This window comes from Loxodonta africana, chromosome 17 (genome assembly GCF_030014295.1).
Source record: "Loxodonta africana isolate mLoxAfr1 chromosome 17, mLoxAfr1.hap2, whole genome shotgun sequence".
NCBI lineage: Eukaryota > Metazoa > Chordata > Mammalia > Proboscidea > Elephantidae > Loxodonta > Loxodonta africana.
Window position 1 is genome coordinate 9836158 of NC_087358.1, and position 24890 is coordinate 9861047.

Genomic DNA, 24890 nt, shown 5'->3' on the forward strand with positions numbered 1-24890 from the left:
GAAGATAAAACACTCAGCACCAATATAATCGAAGAAAAATCAGATAAAAGAACTCAAAAAAACAAAGAAACCCTAAAAATCCTGTGGGACTCTATCTAGAGAAATAACCTACAAGAGATCGGAGTGCCAGAACAGGGAGGAATAACAGAAAATACAGAGAGAATTGTACAAGATTTGTTGGCAGAAAACTTCCCTGATATCGTGAGAGATGAGAAGGTATCTATCCAAGACGCTCACTGAACTCCACATAAGGTAGATCTCAAAAAAAAAAAAAAAACCAAGACATATTATAATCAAACTTGCCAAAACCAAAGATAAAGAGATCATTTTAAGAGCACCTAGGGATAAGCAAAAAGTCACATACAAAGGAGAGTCAGTAAGAATAAGCTCAGACTACTCGGCAGAAACCATGCAGGCAAGAAGGCAATGGGATGACTTATATAAAGCACTAAAGGAAAAAACTGCCAGCCAAGAATCATATATCCAGCAAAACTGTCTCTCAAATTAAACCACCAAAAACCAAACCCACTGCCATCGAGTCGATTCCAACTCATAGTGACCCTGTAGGACAGGGTAGAACTGCCCCATAGAGTTTCCAAGGAGCACGTGATGGATCTGAACTGCCAACCTTTTAGTTAGTAGCCGTAGCACTTAACCACTACATCACCAGGGTTTCCATCTCTCAAATATAAAGGTGAAATTAGGTCATTTCCAGATAAACAGAAGTTTAGGGAATTTGTAAAAACCAAATCAAAACTACAGGAAATACTAAAGGGAGTTCTCTGGTTAGAAAATCAATAATATCAGATGACTAGATTTTTTTTTTTTTTTTTTAGAGCACAGGACAGAGCAACCAGATGTCAACCCAGATAGGGAACTCACAAAAATAAATCAAGATAAAAAAACCGCTCAAAACAGGGAAACAGCAATGACATTATGTAAAAGAAGATAACATTAAAACAATAAAGAGGGATTAAGAAATGTAGTCATAGATCTTTCATATGGACAGGAAGTCAAGGCTACATAAAGACATAAAAGTTAGGTTTAAACTTAGAAAAATATAGGTAAATATTAAGGTAACCACAAAGGAGACTAACAATCCTACTCATCACAATAAAATACAAGAAAAAAATAAAAACTCAGCAAAAACAAAATCAGCAACAACGAATAAAAGGAAAACACAATATATAAATTACACAGCACAAAAAATTGAGTGGGAAAAACAAACTGCCGACAACACACAAAAAAAACATCAAAATGACAGCACTAAACTCATTCACCCATAATTGCGCTGAATGGAAATGTGCTAAAAACACCAATAAAAAGACAGAGAGTGGCAGAATGCATTAAAAAAAAAAAAAAACACAATCTGTCTATATGCTGCCGAGAAGAGACACACCTTAGACTTAGAGACACAAACAAACTAAAACTCAAAGGATGGGAAAAACATATATCAAGCAAACAACAACCAGAAAAGAACAGGAGTGGCAATATTAATTTCTGACAAAATAGACTTTAAAGTTAGATCCACTACAAAGGGCAAGGAAGGACACTATATAATCATTAAAGGGACAACATGCCAGGAGGATATAACCATATTAAATATTACGTACCCAATGACAGGGCTGCAAGATACATAAAACTAACAGCATTGAAAAGAGAGACAGATAGCTCCACAATTATAGTAGGAGACTTCAATACACCACTTTCAGTGAAGGACAGAACATTCAGAAAGAAGCTCAATAAAGACATGGAAGATCGGAATGCCACAATCAACCAACTTGACCTCACAGGCATATACAGAACACTGCACCCAACAGCAGCCAAGAATACCTTCTTTTCCAGCACACATGGAATATTCTCTAGAAGACCACATATTAGGTCATAAAGCAAGCCTTAGCAGAATCCAACACACTGAAATACTACAAAGCATCTTCTCTGACCATAAGGCCATAAAAGTAGAAATCAATAACAGAAAAGGCAGTGAAAAGAAATCAAACACTTGGAAACTGAAAAACACCCTGTTCAAAAAAGACTGGGTAACAGAGGACATTAAAAATGGAATAAAGAAATTCATACAATCCAACGAGAATGAACACACTTTCTATCAGAACCTTTGGGACATAGCTAAAACAGTCCTCTGAGGTCAACTTATATCAATAAATGTACACATACAAAAAGAAGAAAGGGCCAAAATCAAAGAATTATCCCTACATCTTGAACAAATAGAAAGAGAGCAACAAAAGAAACTTCAGGTTCCAGAAGAAAGCAAATAATAAAAATCAGAGCAGAATTAAGTGAAATAGAGAACAGAAAAACAATTGAAAGAGTTAACAAGACCAAAAGCTGGTTCTTTGAAAAAAATTAACAAACTTGATAAACCAGTGGCCAAACTGACAAAAGAAAAACAGGAAAGGACGCAAATAACCCAAATAAGAAATGAGATGGGCGATATTACAACAGACCCATCTGAAATTAAAACAATCATATCAGATTACTATGAAAAGTTGTATTCCAACAAATTTGAAAACCTAGAAGAAATGGATGAATTTCTAGAAACACACTACGTATCTACACTAATACAAACAGAGGTAGAACAACAAAATAGACCCATAACAAAAGAAGAGATTGAAAATGTAACTTAAAAACTCCCAACAAAAAAAGCCCCGGCTCGGACAGCTTCACTGCTGAGCTCTACCAAGCTTTCAGAGAAGAGTTAACGCCACTACTACTAAAGGTACTTGGTACTTCAGAGCATAGAAAAGGACAGAATACTACCAAACTCATTCTATGAAGCCAGCATATCCCTGACACCAAAACCAGGTAAAGACACCACAAAAAAAAAAGAAAATTACAGACCTATATCCCTTATGAACTTACACGCAAAAATCCTTAACAAAATTCTAGCAAATAGAATTCAATACCATTTCAAAAATTCACCACGACCAAGTGGGATTCATACCAGGTATGCAGGGATGGTTCAACATTAGAAAAACAATTAATGTAAGCCATTATATAAATAAAACAAAAGACAAGAACTACGTGATCTTGTCAATTGATGCAGAAAAGCCATTTGACAAAGTCCAACACCCATTCATGATAAAAACACTCAGCAAAATAGGAATAGAGAGAAAATTCCTCAACATAATAAACGGCATTTATACAAACCCAACAGCCAACATCATTCTAAATGGAGAGAATCTGAAAGCATTCCCCTGAAGAACAGGAACCACACAAGATGCCCTTTATCTCACACTCTTATTCAACACTGTGCTGGAGCTCCTAGCCAGAGCAATCAGGCTAGATAAAGAAATAAAGGTCATCCAGTTTGGTAAAGAAAGTGTAAAAGTATCTCTATTTGCAGATGACATGATCTTATACACAGAAAACCCTGAAGAATCCTCAACTGAACCTAATAGAAGAGTTCAGGCGAGTTTCAAGATACAAGATAAACATACAAAAATCAGTTTGATTCTTCTACACCAACAAAAAGAATATCCAAGAGGAAATCACCAAATCAATACCATTTATAGTGGCCCCCAAGAACATAAAATACTTAGGAATAAATCTTACCAGAGATGTAAAAGACCTGTACAAAGAAAACTACAAGACACTACTGCAAGAAACCAAAGGAGACCTACACAAAGTGGAAAAACATACCTTACTCACAGATAGGAAGACTCAAAATTGTGAAACTGCACATTCTACCAAAAGCGATCTATAGATACAATGCAATTCCGATCCAAATTCCAACGACATTTTTTCATGAGATGGAGAAACAAATCACTAACTTCATATGGAAGGGAAAGAGGGCCTGGATAAGTAAAGCATTACTGAAAAACAAGAACAAAGTGGGAGGCCTCACTCAATCTGATTTTAGAGCCTATTATACCACCACAGTGTTGTAGCAGCCTGGTACTACTACAACAACAGATATATAGACCAATGGAACAGAATTGAGAATCCAGTGGGTTGGTTTTTTATGAGCAGTTGACATTTGACAAAGCCCCAAAGTCAGTTAAATGGGTAAAAGACAGTCTCTTTAACAAATGCGGTTGGCATAACTGGATATTCAACTGCAAAAAAAATGGAACAAGACCCATACCTCACACCATACACAAAAACGAACTCAAAACGGATCAAAGACCTAAATATAAAATCTAAAACGATAAAGATCATGGAAGAAAAAATAGGAACAACACTAGGAGCCCTAATACACGGCATAAACCGTATACAAAACATTACTAACAATGTACAAACACCAGAAGAGAAACTAGATAAGTGGGAGCTTCTAAAAATCAAATTCCTATCTACGCTCATCCTAAGACTTTACCAAAAGAGTAAAAAGATTACCTACAGACTGGGTAAGAGTTTTTAGCTAAGACACTTCCCATCAGCTTCTTATCTCTAAAATCCACATGATACTGCAAAAATTCAACAACAAAAAGACAAATAACCCAATTAAAAATGACCAAAGGATATAACAGACACTTCACTAAAGAAGACATTCAGGTGGCTAACAGATATATGAGGAAATGCTCACGATCACCAGCCATTAGAGAAATGCAAACCAAAACTAAAATGAGATTCCATCTCACTCCAACAAGGCTGGCATTAATCCAAAAAACACAAAATAATAAATGTTGGAGAGGCTGTAGAGAGACTGGAATACTTATACACTGCTGGTGGGAAGGTAAAATAGTACAACCACTTTAGAAATCGATTTGGCATTTCCTTAAAAAGCTAGAAATAGAACTACCATACGATCCAGCAATCCCACTCCTTGGAATACATCCTAGAAAAATAAGAGCCTTTACACGAACAGATATATGCACACCCATGTTCACTGCAGTACTGTTTACAATAGCAAAAAGAGGGATGCAACCAAGGTGCCCATCAACGGATAAATTGATTAATAAATTATGGTATATTCACACAATGGAATACTAAATGGAATACTACACATTGATAAAGAACAACGATGAATCTGTGAAACATCTCGTAACATGGAGGAATCTGAAAGGCATTATGCTGAACGAAATTAGTCAGTTGCAAAAGGACAAATATTGTATGAGACCACTATTATGAGAAGTCAAAAAATAGTTTAAACAGAGAAGAAAATATTCTCTGATGGTTACGAGAGTGGGGAGGAAGGGAGGGAGAGGGGTATTCACTAATTAGTAGACAAGAACTATTTTAGGTGAAGGGAAAGACAATACACAATATAGGAGAGGTCAGAACAATGGGGCTAAACCAAAAGCAGTTTCCTCAGTAAAATGAATGCTTCAAAGGCCAGCATAGCAGGGACAGAGGTTTGGGGACCATGGTTTCAGGGGACATTTAGGTCAATTTGCATAATAAAATCTATTAAGATAACACTCTGCATCCCACTTTGGAGAGTGGCATCTGGGGTCTTAAACGCTAGCAAGCAGCCATCTAAGATGCATCAATTGGTCTCAACCCACCTGGAACAATGGAGAAGAACACCAATGACACAACATAATTACGAGCCCAGGAGACAGAAAGGGCCACACAAATCAGAGACAACATCAGCCTGAGACCAGAAGAACTAGAGGGTGCCTGGCTACAACCGATGACCACCCTGACAGGGAGCACAACAGACAACCCCTGAGAGAGCAGGAGAGCAGTGGGATGCAGACTTCAAATTCTCGTAAAAAGACCAGACTTAATGGACTGACTGAGACTGGAAGGACCCCAGAGGTCATGGTCCCCAGACGCTCTGTTAGCCCAACACAGGAACCATTCCCAAAGCCAACTCTTCAGACAGGGATTGGACTGGTTTTTTTTTTTTTTTTTTTTATATAGGCTAGAAAATGATACTGGTGAGCAGTAAGCTTCTTAGATCAAGTACACACGTGAGACTATATGGGCACCTCCTATATGGAAGGTGAGAGGGCAGAGAAGGTCAGAAGCTACCTGAACGGACACGAAAATAGAGGGTGGACAGGAGTGTGCTGTCTCATTAGAGGGAAGGCAACTAGGAGTATGTAGCAAGGTGTATATAAATTTTTGTATGAGAGACTGACATGATTTGTAAACTTGCACTTAAAGTACAATAAAAATTTAAATAAATAAGATCATATCTATCCTCGAGAGGTTCACAATCCTTTAAACTGTGACTTCCAGAAGTCACTGGAGCATACTCTGCTTCCTTCTGTCTCATTCCCATTCCACAAGTGAGGCTCATATGTAGGGAGAAAGCATCAGGATACACATAAGCGACGAATGTAGATGTGGATTTTGTGTTCTTAGCAAAACTATGTAAGTGTGACACTTTTTTTTTTTTACTATGTAAATGAAGAAGCTTATCATTTCAGACATGCCCACCACATAATTACCAGTTTAAACAGGCCAGATACACCTAAGACGCTCTGTGAAGTCTGTCAAAGAAATGGATGCAGATCCTGGGATTTATTATCCCCACGAGATCAGGCCACAGGCAGGAGAGGGAGGGCGTTTCACACGTGCACTGCACTTTTCTCTAATGATAAATCTCTGGACAAAACTCACATCTAACTTCTTCATGGCAGTGAAATACACAACTGTTTCAGAAGACTATTTCAGAAAGCAATGCCTAATACTTCCTTTAATCACACTGTTTCCAATAGATCAAGAGTATCTCTCAGTCACTGAGTTCCAAATCTTAAAATTTCTGCCAAAAAAATGAATTATATGCCAGAAACAAAAGGACTTAAAACCAAATCATCAATATCTGCCACAACATGGCAGCAAATGCTTATGTTGCTATTGAGTTTTAATACATACATTTTTCATTGTGTAAAAATGTCATCACAAAACGCTCTATGTGCCCAGGAAATAGTTTTTGAAAAAGGAAGAAAGGGTGTGACACCTATAAATAATGTCAACTATAACATCAGAATAAAAAATGCTCCCTTAACATTCAAAATGCTTCTACTATGAATTTTAACATCGATTTCCTAATCACAGGAGGAGTTAAAGAAATAAATTATAAAACTAAAATTTAGAAGTTGAGAAGTATTAACATTTTGATGAATACTTTTTAATGGAGCCATAGTTTAACTCACAGATGTATTAAAACACAGATAATATTTCACCACAAAGATCAGCACTCACATTTTTAAAATAGCACAGCTGTACAACCTGCAGTAATAAGTAAATAACTGGTTAGCTGGGAAATGAAAGGCCTGGACTGACTCACTGTTAGTGAGTTACTCACAGCTAGTGAGAGACTCTCGCTAACTTGCCAGGTTACCTGCAGCAGCTAACGTGGCCATACTAAAAGATTGGACTTTTGCTACACGAGACAACTGAAATAGAGGGTCTATGTTTTCTCAATAAGCATACACCTTGTAAGAGATTTGATAGGCTATGACACCATACCACCCTGCTACTATCTACTGTATATCCCCACTGTATACGATTTAAACTTTATTTTCTACAGCTTGTTATGGACGCTGTTTTACATAAACTAAAATGTTATGTGTTCTCATGACACAGGTCCTCCTCAGAAACTACGATGTACGCCCCATTTGAGGACCATCGCTGCTTACCAAAACGGGACGAAGGAAATCACTATTGGAGCTCTGAACGCACTAGCAGTGTTTCACATTTTCCCTTCACCGAGTTAAATAAATGTTTCAGTTTTACTGATTTACCAGTTCTTCTTGGAAGACAATAACACTTTACTGGGTATTCTGGAGGACTGCCAACTCAGGAATTCTTATATTGCAGTGGTGACGCTGAAGAAAAGTGCGCAGTTGTTTTAAGCTACTTTAACAACATGCCATAGCCCTTAAAGTTTCTGCTAAATGAGAGATTAAAGAAAATGAATAAAGCAAGAAACAGGTAGAAGCTAGAAATTTCTGTAAATATTCTTGTGGTAGTAGGGAAGAACCAATATTTAGACATTTTCTAAGACAACAGAAATTGTCTAAATTTAAAATTTTTTAGTTACCAGGCTGCAGTATTAAAGAGAGTTTGAAGCACTAGAAAAAGCATAGGCTTAGTAGTGAAGTGGCCAGATATTAAATTGACCGTTGAGAAAAAGTAACTACTGCAAATTGTTGTGCCAAGTAACTACTACTTCTCAAAGGAGAGTCAAATCACTGACTCAGCAAAACACTTCCTAGCAGAAACGCCAGAGTTAAGAAAACCCTATTAACGTATCACATCAGTTTTTTAAAATAGTCTGAATTTTCAGAAACACAAAAATTAGATTTATTTTTATATACCGTACACATGTGATTATGCCCTACTTTCAAAGAAAACTTTATATCCATATCTCTCACCTAATCTTCACAAAAATTCCTTTGCATGGCACAGCGAAAACTGCTGGGAATTTATCAGTAATGTCTTTAAATGTGCAGCCATTGGTGGCACCGTGGTTAAACTTGGCTGCTAACCAAAAGGTCAGCAGTTTGAATCCACCAGCCACTCTTTAAATGTACCTTTTTTTTTTTTTTTTTTACCATAATTAAGTTTAATATTAAATTTTTTTTTCACATTGTTCTTTTTTATTTGAAGTCTTAGTGCTCATTCTTTATAGGGGCTGTAGTGAGGACGGCCAGGGCTGAGACTGAAAATTGTGTCCAGTCCAGAATTATTCCTGAGCACACTATGCTTATGCCACCTCCTCACTGAGGCTTCTGGGGCTGTTTTGCTAGACCCTGGAACGTTAAATTTAACGTAATTTTAACATAATTTGACCAACGTCACAGGATTATCAAGTGACAAAGCCAAGAATAAAATCTAGGTTTCCTATTACTACAGAGAGCTAATAACATCAGTACTAAAAATTTGATTTTTAGAAGTATGAGGAAAGATATTGCTGGACCAAAACCTACCTTTTGTTTATATAATAAATTACAACAATTAAGCACCCACAGGCTGCTTTCTCGTGACCCTAAACTGTTCCAGATAAGTAAATAAAAAGGAACTCTGAGGAAAATGAATGTCAAAAAACCCTAGAACAAGTTTATGCGTCCGTTCACAGGGAAACTTTCTAGGCCCTCACTGAGAACGTCTTTTTTCTGGTCACCTCATTTCTCACAGCCTCAATAAAATGCAAAGCTGCAATGACAGCTGAGAAAGCTGATGCTACAGGGAAGATACAGGTTTCCAACAGGAAGTAACATCACGGGGGGCGGTGGGAGTTTCACCAACACAGAAGGAGCGATAAACTGCAGCACCCCCATCGAAGTGAAGCAGTTCTTATACTGAGGATCCCAAGCTGTCAAGAACATCAGACTGCATTCACTGAAATCTGTTTACAAAGAAAAAAAACTACGTAACACACTGAGGAAGGTGCTCACTCAGAAGTCTCTTGAATTATTCCTGGTGCTCAGAAATAAATCTCAGTTACCTGGAAAATTCTCTCACGTTAGATACATGGGCACTGAAGTATCAGATACATATTTTATTAGCCTATTTCACCTAGAGCCCTGGAAATATTTTTTAAATGTTTTACTTAAACATTTAGATGTTAATTAAATGATACTTATGTCAAATGTTATCTAAAAAGGAGCTCTGAATTAGAACTCACTGAGCTGCCACTGAGTATTTTGGTTCCAGGATACAAACCTACTGCAGCATGAAACTGAGACAGGGCATCTGCTAGCTGTCCGGCTGCGAGTAACTTCTTGCCCAATTCAAGATGTTTCTCCACGTCTGCATTTACTCCACACTCAGCGCCTAAAAACAAACAGCAAAAAAAGCAGTTACCTTGGCACAAACCAAAATTTGATCCTAAAAATAAAAAGTTAAAATACATTTCTTTGGTTCAGTCAACTACTCAGATGAAAAAAAGTCACAGAAGCTGAAAAAGAACTTAGACAAAGTAACGATAACACAAAAAGAGCACTTTATTTTACACAGTATGATCGGTCAGTTCAGAAATACATCCAGATAGACCTAACTAGTCAAAAGAAAGTAATCCACAAAATAAAAAAAAAAAGGGCAACTGCATAACATGGCAACCTAACCTAAACCTAGTGCTGTCGAGTCAATTCCGACTACTGAAAATTTTGAAGAAATTAGAACTACTTTGTTAAATCAGAATTTCACTTTCATGAATATTATACAGTTCATTACAATGGCTGCAACAGTTTTGCATGTTCTCTTTGCTCGTTGAATACATGTGCATGTTTGTATATACTAACAATTTCTCTCTCATTCCCATTTTTATTTTACATAGAAGGTGTTGGAAATTAATTTTACAATTTAGTCTTTACATAACTGAATTCTGAGTGGGACAGTGATGTAATATGAGTGGTAATTAATACAGCCAGCTATGGGTACAATGGCTGTTGGAACTGCCTGTCTTCTCAGTCGGGGTAGGGTGAGAATGCCTTCGCTAGTAAGGAGAATTCCCATTCCTGTCAAGTCGATTCCAACATACAGCAACCCTTTAAGACAGAGCAGAGCTGCCCCCATGGGGTTTCCAAGGCCATAAATCTTTACTGAACAAAACTACCGCTTCTTTCTCCCAAGGAGCAGCTGTTGGGTTTGAACTGCCAAACTTCCGGCGATGGCCAGGAACCAAACCCAGGTCAATGACTTGGAAGGCAACTATGCTAACCAGTATACCGCCAACACCTTGGCCCACCAAGATTCAAAAAAAACCAAGCCCGTTGCCAATGACTTAAAGCGACCCTACAGGACAGAGTAGAACTGCTCCATAGGGTTTCCAAGGAGTGGCTAGTGGATTTGAACTGCCAACCTTTTGGTTAGCAGCTGAGCTCTTAACCACTGTGCCACCAGGGCTCCCCTCAAGAATACAGCCTTGGAAGCCCTACAGGGCAGTTTTACTTTTTACTCTGTTCTATAGGGAAGCTATGAGTCATGACTTGATGGCAGGATGCTCCTACTGCACTGTGCAATACCACCATCACAATTCACAGTTTGCCCTCCTCTCATGACCCCAAGCCCCCAGCCACAAAGCAATTTTGGGAGTTGGAACTGTCTTGTCTTCTTTTTATCACATAGTTCGTTACCTTGCACAAAGTAAAAACTCAACATTTATGGAATGAACGAAACTATTTTCCTTCTTACTTCAATGAATTACAGTTCATCAGAATAACGATCCAAGGTGCACAGTAACAGTTATCAAATCAAACTGAACCTACCAAAGATGCAAAAAGACATGAAGACCTGGAGGGGTGAGGCGGGGGGGACACCAAATTCTTTCTTTATTGTTGGCAGTTTTTACAATATCTGGACTCCACTTGAGCCACAGATGATTTTTATCCAAGTCTTTGAGCATTATTTTCTGAGACAAGGTCATTTCCTATACCACAACATTGCCTAACCATCATAATACATCAACTTCTCCTTAGAAGAGCATCACCCATCGGTCAGCAAAAAAGGACGTCACGGATTGAATTGTGTCCCCCGAAAATATGTGTATCAATTTGGCCTGGCCATGAGTCCCAGTATTGTGTGACTGTCCACCATTTTGTCACCTGGTGTGATCTTCCCAGATGTTGTAAATCCTATCACTACAATGCTAATGAGATAGATTAGGGACAGTTTATCATGTTAATGAGATCTACAAGATTAGATAGAGCCTTAAGTCAATATCTTTAATAAAAGAGAGAAGGGAGCAGAGAGACAAGGGAACCTCACACCATCATAGGAAGACAGGACAGGAAGTTTAGTTTCAATAAAAATACACTGAGGTGGAGAACTCAGACCTAAACATCTCTCTCCAATCACCCTGACCTAAAAAGTGATAAGTCTACACAGGCAATCTGAAAGAAAGAACACAAAACCTGTGTGGAGTTGATTTCGACTCATAGCAACCCTATAGAACAGAGTAGAGCTGCCCTATAGGGTTTCCAAGGACCAGCCTGGTGGATTTGAACTGCCGACCTTTTGGTTTGCAGCCTTAGCTAGTAACCACTGTGCCACTGAAAGAAAGGGCTGAGTAATTACATAGTACATTTTAACAATGTCTGCACCAATATCTTCCTAGCTGAACTAGGAATATAAAACACATTATAATCAGGATTGCTCAATTTCAGTGGACATTATCTCGGTCTTTGCTTTAATCAACTCTGAAGGCACAAATGTGGTGATGAGATTACTTGCTCAAGGAATTTCAACTTGGAAAATAAGTCTGAAGAGCTCAAGCAGAAAAAAAAAAAAGCTCAAATAGTCAACTTCACTTATCTATTTAGAAAATATTTATTGATAAACAATACATTTCTTGGCAACATGTTTTAGGCACAGAAACAAAGGCCCTTTCCATAAAGCTTATATTCCAGAAGGGACAGACAGACAAAACCAAACAAGATAATTCAAGCAATGCTAAATTTTATGAAAGGAGAGTATTAACTGAAGGAAAGAGTGCTTTTTACATAGTGCATCAGAAAGGTCATTCTGAAACATAAATGCTCATTTGAAGATCTCAGGGAAGAGTTTTTCAGACCATGGAAACAACAAGAATAAAGGTCCTTAGTCAGAAATGAACCTCATATTTGGAAGTAAAAGAAATTGGTATGGAATTACGTAAGGCTTTGCAGTATCCATGGACTAACTCGTTGGGAAGAGAAGAGAAGAAGAAGAAATAGAGAGAGACTACAAAAAACTCTTCAAAGTTCTGTCAACTGAAGCAAAAATACAGCTCAGTGGCTGGTGGAACACAGGACATCGAAGAACAGCTGACGACCAGAACACTGCAGCCTGTTAGAACGCTGATGGCAGTGATCCTGTAGAGAGGAAAAAAGTGGTGACAGGGGAGAGAAACAGTAACTGTAGCAGCAAACTTTTTAGAAGAGAAGAGGAATCTAGGATATAAGTGTCAGAACTGGACTCTGCCAGGAATTGAGGCGCTTTATCCATTGCAACAGGAGAAAAGTTAGTGAGGGTGGGTATGGATGCAGGTGGGGTAGGGAATTCAGGGGTAGAAAGAAGGTGAAGTTCTCTTCTGGTAGTTTTCATTTTCTCAATAAAGACAAGGTCTAAAAGGATAAGGTAAGGGAGGAGAGGAAATGAGAGTTTTAAGGAAAGAGGAAAAGCATAAAATGCTAGTTTTCAAGAACACACATACCAGGAAAGTATAAGAATGCTAGCATTATTGAATATGCATTTGAGATTGAGACTGAGTGCTTAAGATGAGATCAGTTGGCAAGGTTATTCGTTTTTCTCCATCCATGTTCAGCTCAGAGGCACAAACACGATGTCCAAGTTAGATTTAATCTTTATTGGATCTTGCCGGATTAGTATAACAAAAGTATACTACAAAATGATCGCAGTGATGATCCATTCCATCTAAACTGAGTAAGGAGGGAAGGAGAACATGGATACTTCACAAATACATGTCTTACATTCCCTAGTGGTCTGTAAAATCAAAGACAGGAGTTCTATGCTACATATATCTCACCAAAGAGCACGATGGTATAAACCTTTGCGGACTAACTGAATCTCCTCCCTATATTCCTGAACTCCAAAATGATACAGACTCATCAGATAAAACAAAAGCTGCTTTCTAAAGATCTGGAAAGAAAAATAAATTCATGGCTGAAATGTTTTCGTCCTAAAGAGAAGGTGACTAGGTCCCCATATAAACAAAGGTTAACTGCTGCATACTAATCAAAGGAGACCACAGCAACAGATACTTAATTTAACCACAATTAATGTCATATGGGAAAAGAAAGCCCCGTTACTACAGGGCATCCATCTCAGAACAACTCCTTACCCAACAGAATCAAACCACTGCATTTCCAGGCACTCTCTCAGCAGATGCTAACTGCTCAAATCAACTGGAACTTTGACACTACTGCTAACTACAGTCTATCTTATTAAAAAAAAACTTAAAATAGTCCTGGAAGCTATCTGACCCTCTCCTAGATTAATTCGGTTTTTATAAATTACTTAAAGTCATTCACTTCCACTACTTAATCTATTTATTCTTTCCGTATTTAAATAAAACCAAAAAACAAAAAAACCCAAAACCCTATTGCTATTGAGTCGATCCCAATTCATAGCGACCCTATGATAATGGCAAGGAAATCATATTAGGTTCAAATAAAAATTTCACAATCTTCTATACCTACAGCTTTAATTATTCCGTTCCTTATGGTCAAAATGGTTTCATCAGCTCAGTTCAATGTAATAAAGAAAAGTTGAGTCTAGACAGTAGGTTAAAAAGAAAAATTGAGATAAAAGTATGATAACAGAAAAAAAAAAAAAGGTTTGGTTCCCAGGATCCGCTCCTACTCAAGTCACCAAAGAGAACAAACCATTAGCAAAGAATTACAACCGCTTCCTTACCTGCAACGTGAGAATACTGAAGTAAGTGCTACTACGGTTGTCTTTCTGCTCTAAAGAGTCTATTTCTGATCTAGAGCTTTGGGCTTCCCTCTTTCGAAACACTTTTTGAAAGAGGGCGCATAAAGAATCAGAGGTTCAGAACCTTCCAATTCATGAGCCTATTACATGGTTTCGTTCTCTGAATTACAATTAACAGAAAAATGCAGCACTGAGATCCAAAAATTACGTCTAGAAGAAAACAAAGGCAAATCATTTCCAATAAGGAAAAAAAAAAAAAATTAGGCCAACTCGCACACGGTGTTGCCGTGAGTTGGAATCACCTGGACGGCAGCTAAGAACAACGAAGCTAACTACTGGTGACAGGGCCATCACAGGTGACTCTGTGCTGCACGTTCACTCCTCCCAAAGCCATTTTCCTTTCTTCTCTCTCCAAGTGTTACGGGCTGAATTGTGTTCCCCCCAAAAATGTGTTGGAATCCTAACCCCTATGCTTGTGGATATAATCCCATTTGGGAATAAGGTTTTCTCTGTCATGTTAATAGGGCCATGAATTGTGTAGGGTGTGTCTTAAACCTAATCACTTTTGAGACATTAAAAAAAAAAAAGATTATGCAGCAACAAGGAAGCACAAACAAGAAGACAGATGCCACAAAGAGATTATCAAGAAAACAAAGATTTTTCTTCCCCCAGTACAGACAGACAGAAAGCCTTGCCCTAAAGCACACGCTCCTGAATTCGGGCTTCTAGGCTCCTAATGGGTGAGAAAATAAATTTCTGTTCTTTAAAACAAACTACTTGTGGTATTCCTGTTACGGCAGCACTAAGACACCAAGGCTCCAGCCTACCAGCGGCACCATACTGACCTGAATGCCTCCAGGACTAGGAGGTCAGCGAACAGACACGACTTATTTGGGCAAACAGTAGGAGCTAACAGTCTGATAATTCAAGTCGGAGATTCTCTATGTCCCAATACCAAGTCTTGTGCCTGGTACATAAAAACAGTTGACGCCAAGTTGATTCCAACTCATGGCGACTCCATTTTTGTCAGATTAGAACTGTGTTCCAATACGTACACAGCACATAGGCTGGTTTTTCAGAAGGAGATCGCCAGGCCTTTCTTCTGAGGTGCCTCTGGGTGGACTCAAACCTCCAACCCTCAGGTTAGCAGCAGAGCATGTTAACCGTCTGCACCACCCACAGAAGTCTAGTACACAGCAGACACCTAATTTAGCTCCTCTGGCACTGGGTATATTATTTACTTGGAAACCATGTTGGCGTAGCAGTTAAGAGCTACAGCTGCTAACCAAGAGGTCTGCAATTCAAATCCACCAGGTGCTCCTTGGAAACCCTGTGGGGCAGTTCACTCTGTCCTATAGGGTTGCTGAGTCAGAATCAAATAGATGGCAACAGGTTTTTGGAAACCCTGGTGGAGTAGTGGTTAAGAGCTATGCTGCTAACCAAAAGGTCAGCAGTTTGAATCCCCCAGATGCTCCTTGAAACTCTATGGGCAGTTTGACTCTGCCCTATAGGACTGCTGTGAGTCGGAATCAACTCAACAGCAGTGGGTTTTTTTTTGTTATATTATTTATTCCACCACCTGTCTGGGAGTTTGTCATACTGTGGTAGTTTGCATGTCACTATGTTAGAAACTATTAGACTAGTATTTCAAATACCAGCAAGGTCACCCATGGTGGACAGGTTTCAGACTAAGACAGAGACTGGGAGGGAAGGCCTGGTGATTTGCTTCTGCAAATTATCTAATGAAAACCTATGGATCACCACAGAACACTGATTCTCTTGTTTTGTGTGTGTCATCAGAAGGGATAAATCACTAGAGCTGGGTATGTCTGGTGAGTAGAGGGCCAATGAGCGCAAGGGAGATGGACTGGCACAACAGTTGCAAGCATGAACTTGAACATGACGGTGACTGTAAAGATGATGCAGCATGACCAGGTAACATTTCATTCTGTCGTACATAAGGTCGCCATGAGTGGAGTCTACGCCATACCAGCTAATGACAACAGATTATTCATTACACCAGTGGCTCTCAAAATGTGGTCACCTGGGAACTTTACAGAAATGCAAAATTTAGGTTCCACCCCAGACACACTGAATCGGAAATAATCTGGAGGACGGCCAGTACTCTGTGTTTTAAAAAGCACTCTTCCACGTGAAATTCTGATGCACACTCAAGCTTGAGAACCACTGGACTAAATATGCCAGGAGATAACCTTCCTACTCATCACTGCTGGGAGCTAACAAAAATTGCTGATTTTTCTCAGCCCCCACCACTTACAAATTCTTGGGCCAACATGTTGCTGCCAGCCACTTAGCCTACTTCTCCTGTATCCAGCCTAAATACAAGATGAACTTTATAGTCAAATAGCCTGAGTGCAAACACTGGCTCTCAGAGTCAACAGCTATGTCACCTTGACCAAGTGAATTAAACTCTTGGCACCTTAGCGCCCTCATCTGTAAAGCAGTAATAATAGCACATACCTCCATGAAGGAAACCCTAGTGGCGTAGTGGTTAAGAGCTACGGCTGCTAACCAAAGGGCTGGCAGCTTGAATCTGCCAGGCGCTCCTTGGAAACTCTATGGGGCAGTTCTACTCTGTCCTATAGGATCACTATGAGTCAGAACAGACTCAACGGCACTGGGTTACCTCCATAAACAAGACAGCTTACAGAAAGGGGCCCAGCAGAGTGCCCACAACACTGCAGACCTTGAATAAATTTAACATCTCTTTCCCTTCTTCCCTGTCACCTATACCAAGTTCCTGCAGCTGCACAAAGGCTATGTTCCTAACCCTTTCAAGACCCATGGGACATTCCATATCCCACCCACTTTTTATGCCTCTGGAGTTCTCTGGAAAGGTGGTAGCCCGATTTTAAAATGTTGGTGTTTAGCTTCAAGGTGGGAGCCTTTGAAATGTGTGAAACTCAAAAATCCTGAGTGGGGGCCTCATTTTTGTGTAGACTGATTATTGTCTTAGATGATGCCTCTCAGATCTGTGATCCTCAACTTTTGACAGGTTTGTCTTTAGTTCTGTGAGATAAGCCTCCTCACCATGTTTCCCAGTTACTATGTTCTCGTAAGAACGTACTTATCTAGAAAATAAGGTATTGCCAGTCTTCATTCAGTCATAGCCCATTACCGTTGAGTCGATTCTAACTCATGGCAACCCTACAGGACAGAGTAGAACTGCCCCATAGGGTTTCCAAGGAGTGGCTGGTGGATTTGAAGTGCTGACCTTTTGGTTAGCAGCCCATTTCTTAACGACTGAGCCACCAAGGGCTCTTTCATTCAGTTATAGTGGCCAGTTTCTCTTTTATGCCATTCATCATTTCCACGTGTTACTGGCTCCCTTCTTTTCTAGCTTCTGAACAGTAAATAAGGCCTTTCTAATAAGGTATAGTGCATTACAGTGGTACATTTCAAGAGACTGGAACTCCTATAAGTTATTCTTACCCTGCATTCAATCTTAGGGCCCCATCATTCCTTCCACATGTAGCAGGTGGGCCGCACCACTATGAGCAGGTCTGCAGTATACCAAGGCAGCCGTTCCTGCTTCTTAGCTGTTAGTAGTTTTTGTCAGAATGAAGAATACACAGTAGTGATTTTCCTGAGATTCAAATTCCTTTAGTTTTATTTATTTTGCCTCTAAGTACTGCTTTTGCATTAATGAAGAAAGCATTGTAGTGGTCTTTTTCCTGAGATTAAAAAAAAAACATCCCTTGGCTTTATTTATTTGGGCTGTGAATACTGCTTCTGCAGTAGGGAAGAACGTACCATACCATGTTTTGAAAAGTTTCATGAAAAATAATAAAAAGGCTAAGAAGGAGAACAGAATAAAATGTACGTGCGGTCATTGCCAGGTGTCTTCATATTTTACAAATTTTCAAGAAAGAAAATTCAAAGGAGAAAATAAGTGGGTCTTGAAAGCTCTAAAGGAGATGGCACTCTGGCATTCCTGAGAAATGTCACCAAGTCCTCCTATACAGAAAAGCTCTCTAATGAAGTTTTCAGTCGTATGCAAAATACCACAGGAGGGAAATGAAAAGTTAAGAGTCCTACAGAATTCTATACAGATCAGCATTCTAAAAAGGTGGTCCATAAGTTAGTGGAAAATGCAATCATACAAATGTGTGAATCTTTACGACTTAAAAAAATATGACATTAAATAGAACAGCCAACTTTCTCCTGCGTGGACAAAATAAAAATCATTAACGGTATCAAAAACAAACCTGTTGCCGTCAAGTTGATTCTGACTCACAGCAACCCTACAGGACAGAGTAGAACTGCCCCATAGGGTTTCCAAGGAGTGGCTGGGAAGTCTTTCAGTTAGCAGCAGAGCTCTTAACCAATGCGCCACCAGGGCTCCTCGGCAACAGTAACTGTACACAAACTCCAGGCTGGGGGCTCGGGAAGAGGTGTGGGAGCAATTCAAAGCGCAAGAGAACAAGAATCTATGACCCATATTAAAGTGGTCCATGTATTCCAAGTCCAATTCCCTAGGTTTTCTGGGGCAGCCTCTCTGTCAAATTCTGTGTCTCACTGCTGTCAAACCACTGGTTGTGCTTTTATTTATTTAAAAAAAAAAAAGTCACCAGGGAAACAAACAAGCCACTGCCATGAACGAGACCTAACAATTGTGAAGTGTTGAAAACAAGTTGAGAATTCTGAGGAAATTTTACTTTCAACATTTCCCAACTTCAGTTCCTCACTCTGTCAGAGAGTCTAACACTAACATGTGTAATGTGACCTCCTTACTATCAGCCCTTTTTTATGAGGCAGAGGGTGAAAATGGACCAGTACGTGATATGTCATTATGTTCTAATATTTCACACAGTAACCAAGCTAGAAGCACTAAAGGGCACTTGCAGCTTTAATTCCCACTCTTCCTGCTGACAACGAAGACTGAACAGCCCTCTGTTCTGGCTATTCTGTTAAGAGCAGCCCCTGTTCCAACCTGTAGAACTCCAGTGAGATGAACCTGTTCATACCTTATTTCAGAGGTGGGAGAAAGGTGTGGCAGTCTGCTTCCCGGACGATTTACAGCCCTGGAAACCCTACCGGGCAGCTCTGCTCTGTCCTATAGGGAAGCGACTTGATGGCAGTGGGTTTGGTTTGGTTTTATTTCACAGGACTCAGAAAAGTAAAGCCAGCAGAAGCCGAACGACATCATAGCGCTGGGAGTTGTAGACTCACACACTTCAGGGTCCTGCCCTCCGGGAGCCTGCATTCCAACGCCAGCTCCTCTAACAAGTTCTTCACCGAACAGGCGGGCACTGGTGTGGCGGCCACCGGCTTTTTTACCTGTCGACCCTGTCCCCGGGTCTACACCCCCACGGCTGCAGGTCGAAAGCCGCCCCCCGGCACCGCCGGCCACCTTTACAGACGCCCCCAGCACCGCCGGCCACCTTTACAGCCGCCCCCCAGCACCCCCGGCCACCTTTACAGCCGCCCCCCAGCACCCCCGGCCACCTTTACAGCCGCCCCCCAGCACCCCTGGCCACCTTTACAGCCGCCCCCCCCGGCACCCCCGGCCACCTTTACAGCCGCCCCCCCCGGCACCCCCGGCCACCTTTACAGCCGCTCCCCCCGGCACCCCCGGCCACCTGTACAGCCGCCTCCCCGGCACCCCCGGCCACCTTTACAGCCGCTCCCCCCGGCACCCCCGGCCACCTTTACAGCCGCCCCCCCCGGCACCCCCGGCCACCTGTACAGACGCCCCCCCGGCACCCCCGGCCACCTGTACAGACGCCCCCCCGGCACCCCCGGCCACCTTTACAGCCGCTCCCCCCGGCACCGCCGGCCACCTTTACAGACGCCCCCAGCACCGCCGGCCACCTTTACAGCCGCCCCCCCCGGCACCCCCGGCCACCTGTACAGCCGCCCCCCCCGGCACCCCCGGCCACCTGTACAGCCGCCCCCCCCGGCACCCCCGGCCACCTGTACAGCCGCCCCCCCGGCACCCTCGGCCACCTGTACAGCCGCCTCCCCGGCACCCCCGGCCACCTTTACAGCCGCTCCCCCCGGCACCCCCGGCCACCTTTACAGCCGCCCCCCCCGGCACCCCCGGCCACCTGTACAGCCGCCCCCCCCGGCACCCCCGGCCACCTGTACAGCCGCCCCCCCGGCACCCCCGGCCACCTGTACAGCCGCCTCCCCGGCACCCCCGGCCACCTTTACAGCCGCTCCCCCCGGCACCCCCGGCCACCTTTACAGCCGCCCCCCCCGGCACCCCCGGCCACCTGTACAGCCGCCCCCCCCGGCACCCCCGGCCACCTTTACAGCCGCCCCCCCCGGCACCCCCGGCCACCTGTACAGCCGCCCCCCCGGCACCCCCGGCCACCTGTACAGCCGCCTCCCCGGCACCCCCGGCCACCTTTACAGCCGACCCCCGGCACCGCCGGCCAGCAGCGTTCGCAGGCGCCGACCGAGCCTCCGGCGTCCCAGGACGCCCCGGCAGCAGCCGCCCGGTGACCCGCTCCCCGCTCCCCGCCGCGCCCCCCGGGCCCCAGCCCCGCTCCGCACTCCGAGCACGCCGGCCGGGCCCCGCGGCCGCAGCTCCCCTTTCGCGAACAAACCCGGAACCAGGCGCCGGCCCCCGCCCCGGGGCGGGCTCAGGCTCAGGCCCAGACCGGGCCGCAGGCTCCCCGGCTCCCGCCCGCTGCCCGAGCCGCCCCGAGACTCGCGCCCGGGTGCTGGAGGGGAGGCGCCGGCGGGGAGGCGCCGGAGGGCCTGGCCCGGGAGCCCGCTCCTCCGTCAGGGCAGGGAGGACTCACCTTCGTATTGCAAGTCCACCAGGACGAGCAGGAAGGGGAACACCGAGCCCAGCCGGCTGGTCACAGAGCCGGGGGCCACCATGTCCGAGGACGCGGGAGGTGAGGAGGAGGAACGCGCGGGGCCGACTCGCTCCCGCCGGCGCTAAAGCCGCAGCTGCGCCCGCCGCGCTCGGCTCTCGCTCTCGGGCCTCAGCGGCCGCTGGCGCGGATCCGAGGAAGGCGGCGGGGGGCGGGGCCCGGGCGAGGCCACGCCCCCGAGCGCCGCCGTCCAATCGCCTTCTCCCTGGGCGCTCTCCTACTGGGTGCGCCTGGGTCGTGGTTCGCGCTGATAGGCTGCGGCGGCCGCCGCCCCGCCCCGTCCCTGATAGGGTAACGTGGAAGCACGAGACGAGGCTGCGTCCGGCAGTCGTGGAGCTGTCAGAGAGCCCGAAACCGCCGCGGCTGCCGGGAGGGAGGCGGGAGGGAGTCGGGGCGGCGGCGGAGTCCGCATGCGCAGGCCGCGGAAGCCCTGTCGGGCCGGTCCCGGAGCGCTCGGTTGGCGAGGGGGGATGAGTTCAGCAATCGAGGTTTTCGGACGTGGCGTTTGGAGAGAAAATTAAAGCCAGCGCGACCGGAAGGAGGCCAAGCCGCGGCGCGTTAACCAGTTAGCTCAGTATGCACAGGCTTACAGTAAGCGAGGTACGCACGGGCTTAACCGTGCTTACTTACTAGTCTGTAGTGCACCATTGCACGTGGGTGAGATTTGACGTGGTGAAAAACAGGTGAAATTGTGCACTGCAGGTTAGTAAGTAAACACAATTAAGCCCGTGAGTACCTTGCTTTTTGGGTAATCGTCCCAGGGACCAAGCCGGGCCCCAGGAACTCTGAGGCGACTTTTAAAGCGCCTAGAATTGAGGTCTCGGAGTGGGCCAGTGAACTCCACGCATCTCAGTGCCTTGTCACGCCTTGCTGAGCGTTTTGGAACAGGCACAGACTGAAGAGACAGCAAAAAGCGGTCAGGAGGGGCTGCGGCTCAGGACAGTAGGTGATCTGATGGAGGCGGGAGCATTGCAGGCAGAGCTAGAAAAAAAAAGGGAAGCACATTATTGACCTCAGGCAGGTAAGTTAGCAGGGCTTGGGAGCCTGGGCACAGCTCAGTCCCCGCCCTACTGTCCTTGTTGACCAGCATGTCCAGGAAAGAGCAATTCTGAAAGATTCCGCCAAGAAAGCAGGGAGACACTGCGGATCAAGGGGGCCGGGGTCTCGAGAGTGCAGCCAACGTCAACTATTAGAAAGGTCTTGCAACTTCTGCAGACCAGAGAAAATCCACAAGAGCTTGAGCAAGTTCAAGTTCCTCAATTCGGCATTATGAGGTTGTTTGTGACCACTTCCCTCCTGGCATCCCCAACACAACCCAACATGCACATTCTACACCAGCCACACATGGGATAAAAGAATAATGCTTTTGTGTATGTGTGTTAAGCACTGTCAAGTGCATATTTATTATTTTACCAAGGACTGCATTCCTTGCCACCTTGGTCCTACTTCACTCTGTAGAAAAACTCTTGAGTTCCAGGTAGTATAGTAAATAAGTGATTTCCTGAAGAAGCAAGGAGTACAAAAGGAGAAAGACTTCTATTTCAAAGGAGACTAAGGTAAAGGGGGGAGGAGAGGGGGGAAGCCTGATTAGTTGTGGTGGAAGGCAAAATAATATAATGGAAAGAGCAGAAGTTTCACTTGAATCCATTATGTTAAATGAAGTCAGTCAGTCACAAAAGGACAAATACTAGTATGGTTCCATATATATGAAGTAGGCAAACGTATAGAGACCAAAGTTTACTAGTGGTTACCAGGGTAAGAGGGCAGGAGAAAGGGGAGTCTTAGCTTAGGGGGACAGAGTTCCTGTTAATAATGGGAGAATAATTAGGAAACGGGTAGTGGTGGTGGTTGGGAAACACGATGAAAATAACTAAAGTCACTGAGTTGTATGTTTGCCCTTGACTACTAACCTAAAGGTTGGTGATTCAGACCCCCCCAGGGGCACTGTGAAAGAAAGGCCTGGCAATCTGCTCCCATAAAGATTTCAGCCAAGAACACCCTAAGGAGTAGTTCTGTTCTGTAACACAAAACACTCATTGGTAACCTTTTTTTGTTTTTTAATATATATCTTTTACCACACTAAAGGAATTAAAAAAGGAAGGCAGAAAACATGTATATACACACAAAAGCAGAAGATTCAGATCCAGGGAATGTAACTCCACGCTGTGACTGTTATCTGAATTATCTTCATCCGTACAGTGGTTTTTTTTTGTACAGTGGTTATGATCCTGATAGCCTCAAAGTTTTCACGAAGTGGCTAAAAACTCCTGTAAAGTGTTATATACATGTTACTCACTGTTCTAACAAGAGCAAAATAATGAATAGACTTCTCTTGGGAAACTCCTTGGGATTTTTTGCGGAGAGGAGATGCCTTTTTCCTTATTAGGTGTCACAAGGCAGTGTAAGTGAAGAGAAACGTTAGATGATTTCAGGCCACAACTGTGTTAGTAAAGACATCATTCCAGTGGGGTACTGTGGCTGAGGCTGTCGACAAAATGCTGAACATCGTCAACAAAGACTTTTCAAAACAAAATACAGTACTCCTGGATTATGAATTAGCACTAGAATGCTACCTATGATTCTGGTCTGAAGGAAAAGCAGCAGAACTGAAGAAGTTTTAACGACGGACATGAAGAGTGATTAAGGACATGACAGACTTCTGTATGATAGAAAATACAGCAAGAATCTTCAATGTAGAGTGATTTTTTAAAAATCTACTGATCGCTTACATAACTCTGAATCCTGTAGTATCAGAACTAAGCTTTACAAAGTACTATTGAAAGAGACAAATGTACAACAAAGAAGGAAATGGAAATAAATGTACAAAGCTAAAATTGTCTTTATGTGACTAAAATATTTGAGAATGTTTCCTGAATGTTTATCTGGGCATGGTTTTCACCTGATCACTCTTGCCAATAAAACCAAAATAATCCAGTAATTGTAGGAAAAGTTACTATGAATATTGTTTCCATTTCTCGGTATTTATTTACTCGATTCTTCTTGAAATTAAACTTGAAAATTCTTTAATTCATAGTACCTCTTGATTATAATAGCAAAAATCTTAAAATAGTGATAGAATATTTGAACAAATTAATGTTGTTAGGTGCCATCAAGTTGATTCCAACTCATAGCAACCCATGTGCAACAGAATGAAACACTGCCTGGCCCTGGCCATTCTCACAATAGTTGTTATGCTTGAGGCCACTGTCGCAGCCACTGTGTGAATCCATCTCATTGCAGGTCTTCCTCTTTTTCACTGACCCTCTACTAAACATGATGTTCTTCTCCAGGGACTGATCCCTTCTGATAACATGTCCAAAGTATGTGAGATGAAGTCAAGCCATCCTTGCATTATAATACACGCGAATATTAACCAAAAAAAAACAAACAAACCTATTGCCATCGAGTTGATTCTCTGTTATGGTGACCCCATGTGTTAGAGCAGAACTGCTGGGGTTCCTTGGCTGTAATCTTTATGGAAGCAGATTGCCAGACCTTTTTTTTGTGGTACCACTGGGTGGATTTGAACCACCGGCCTTGAGCACAAATCTTTTGCATCACCTGGGGACCTTCCAAAATTAACAATAATATGTGATTTTTAATGGGTTGACCTATGTTTATTTACAAGGAAAAAGTTCCTAAGAGAGGAGTGGACAGATACAGAACAAATTTTGAAAGAAGATGACGGATAACTCTGGTAGAAAAGTATTGTTCAGAAGTAAGTATACTACTTAGAAACATTTTTGC

At 42.8% G+C, this 24890-nt stretch overlaps 1 protein-coding gene across 1 annotated transcript in view; it reads right to left on the reverse strand.

Annotated features, from left to right (window-relative positions):
• Positions 1-21237, reverse strand: part of DNAJC3 (DnaJ heat shock protein family (Hsp40) member C3) — a 94782-nt gene extending 73545 nt beyond the window's left edge. Inside the window, exons 1-2 of the mRNA XM_064269979.1 lie at positions 21066-21237; positions 9583-9693 (exon numbers count right to left, since the gene is read on the reverse strand). Of these exons, the coding sequence (XP_064126049.1) occupies positions 9583-9693; positions 21066-21147 (193 nt within the window). The 5' untranslated portion in view covers positions 21148-21237. The remainder of the gene's footprint in view (positions 1-9582; positions 9694-21065) is intronic.
• Positions 21238-24890: the final 3653 nt, after the last annotated feature.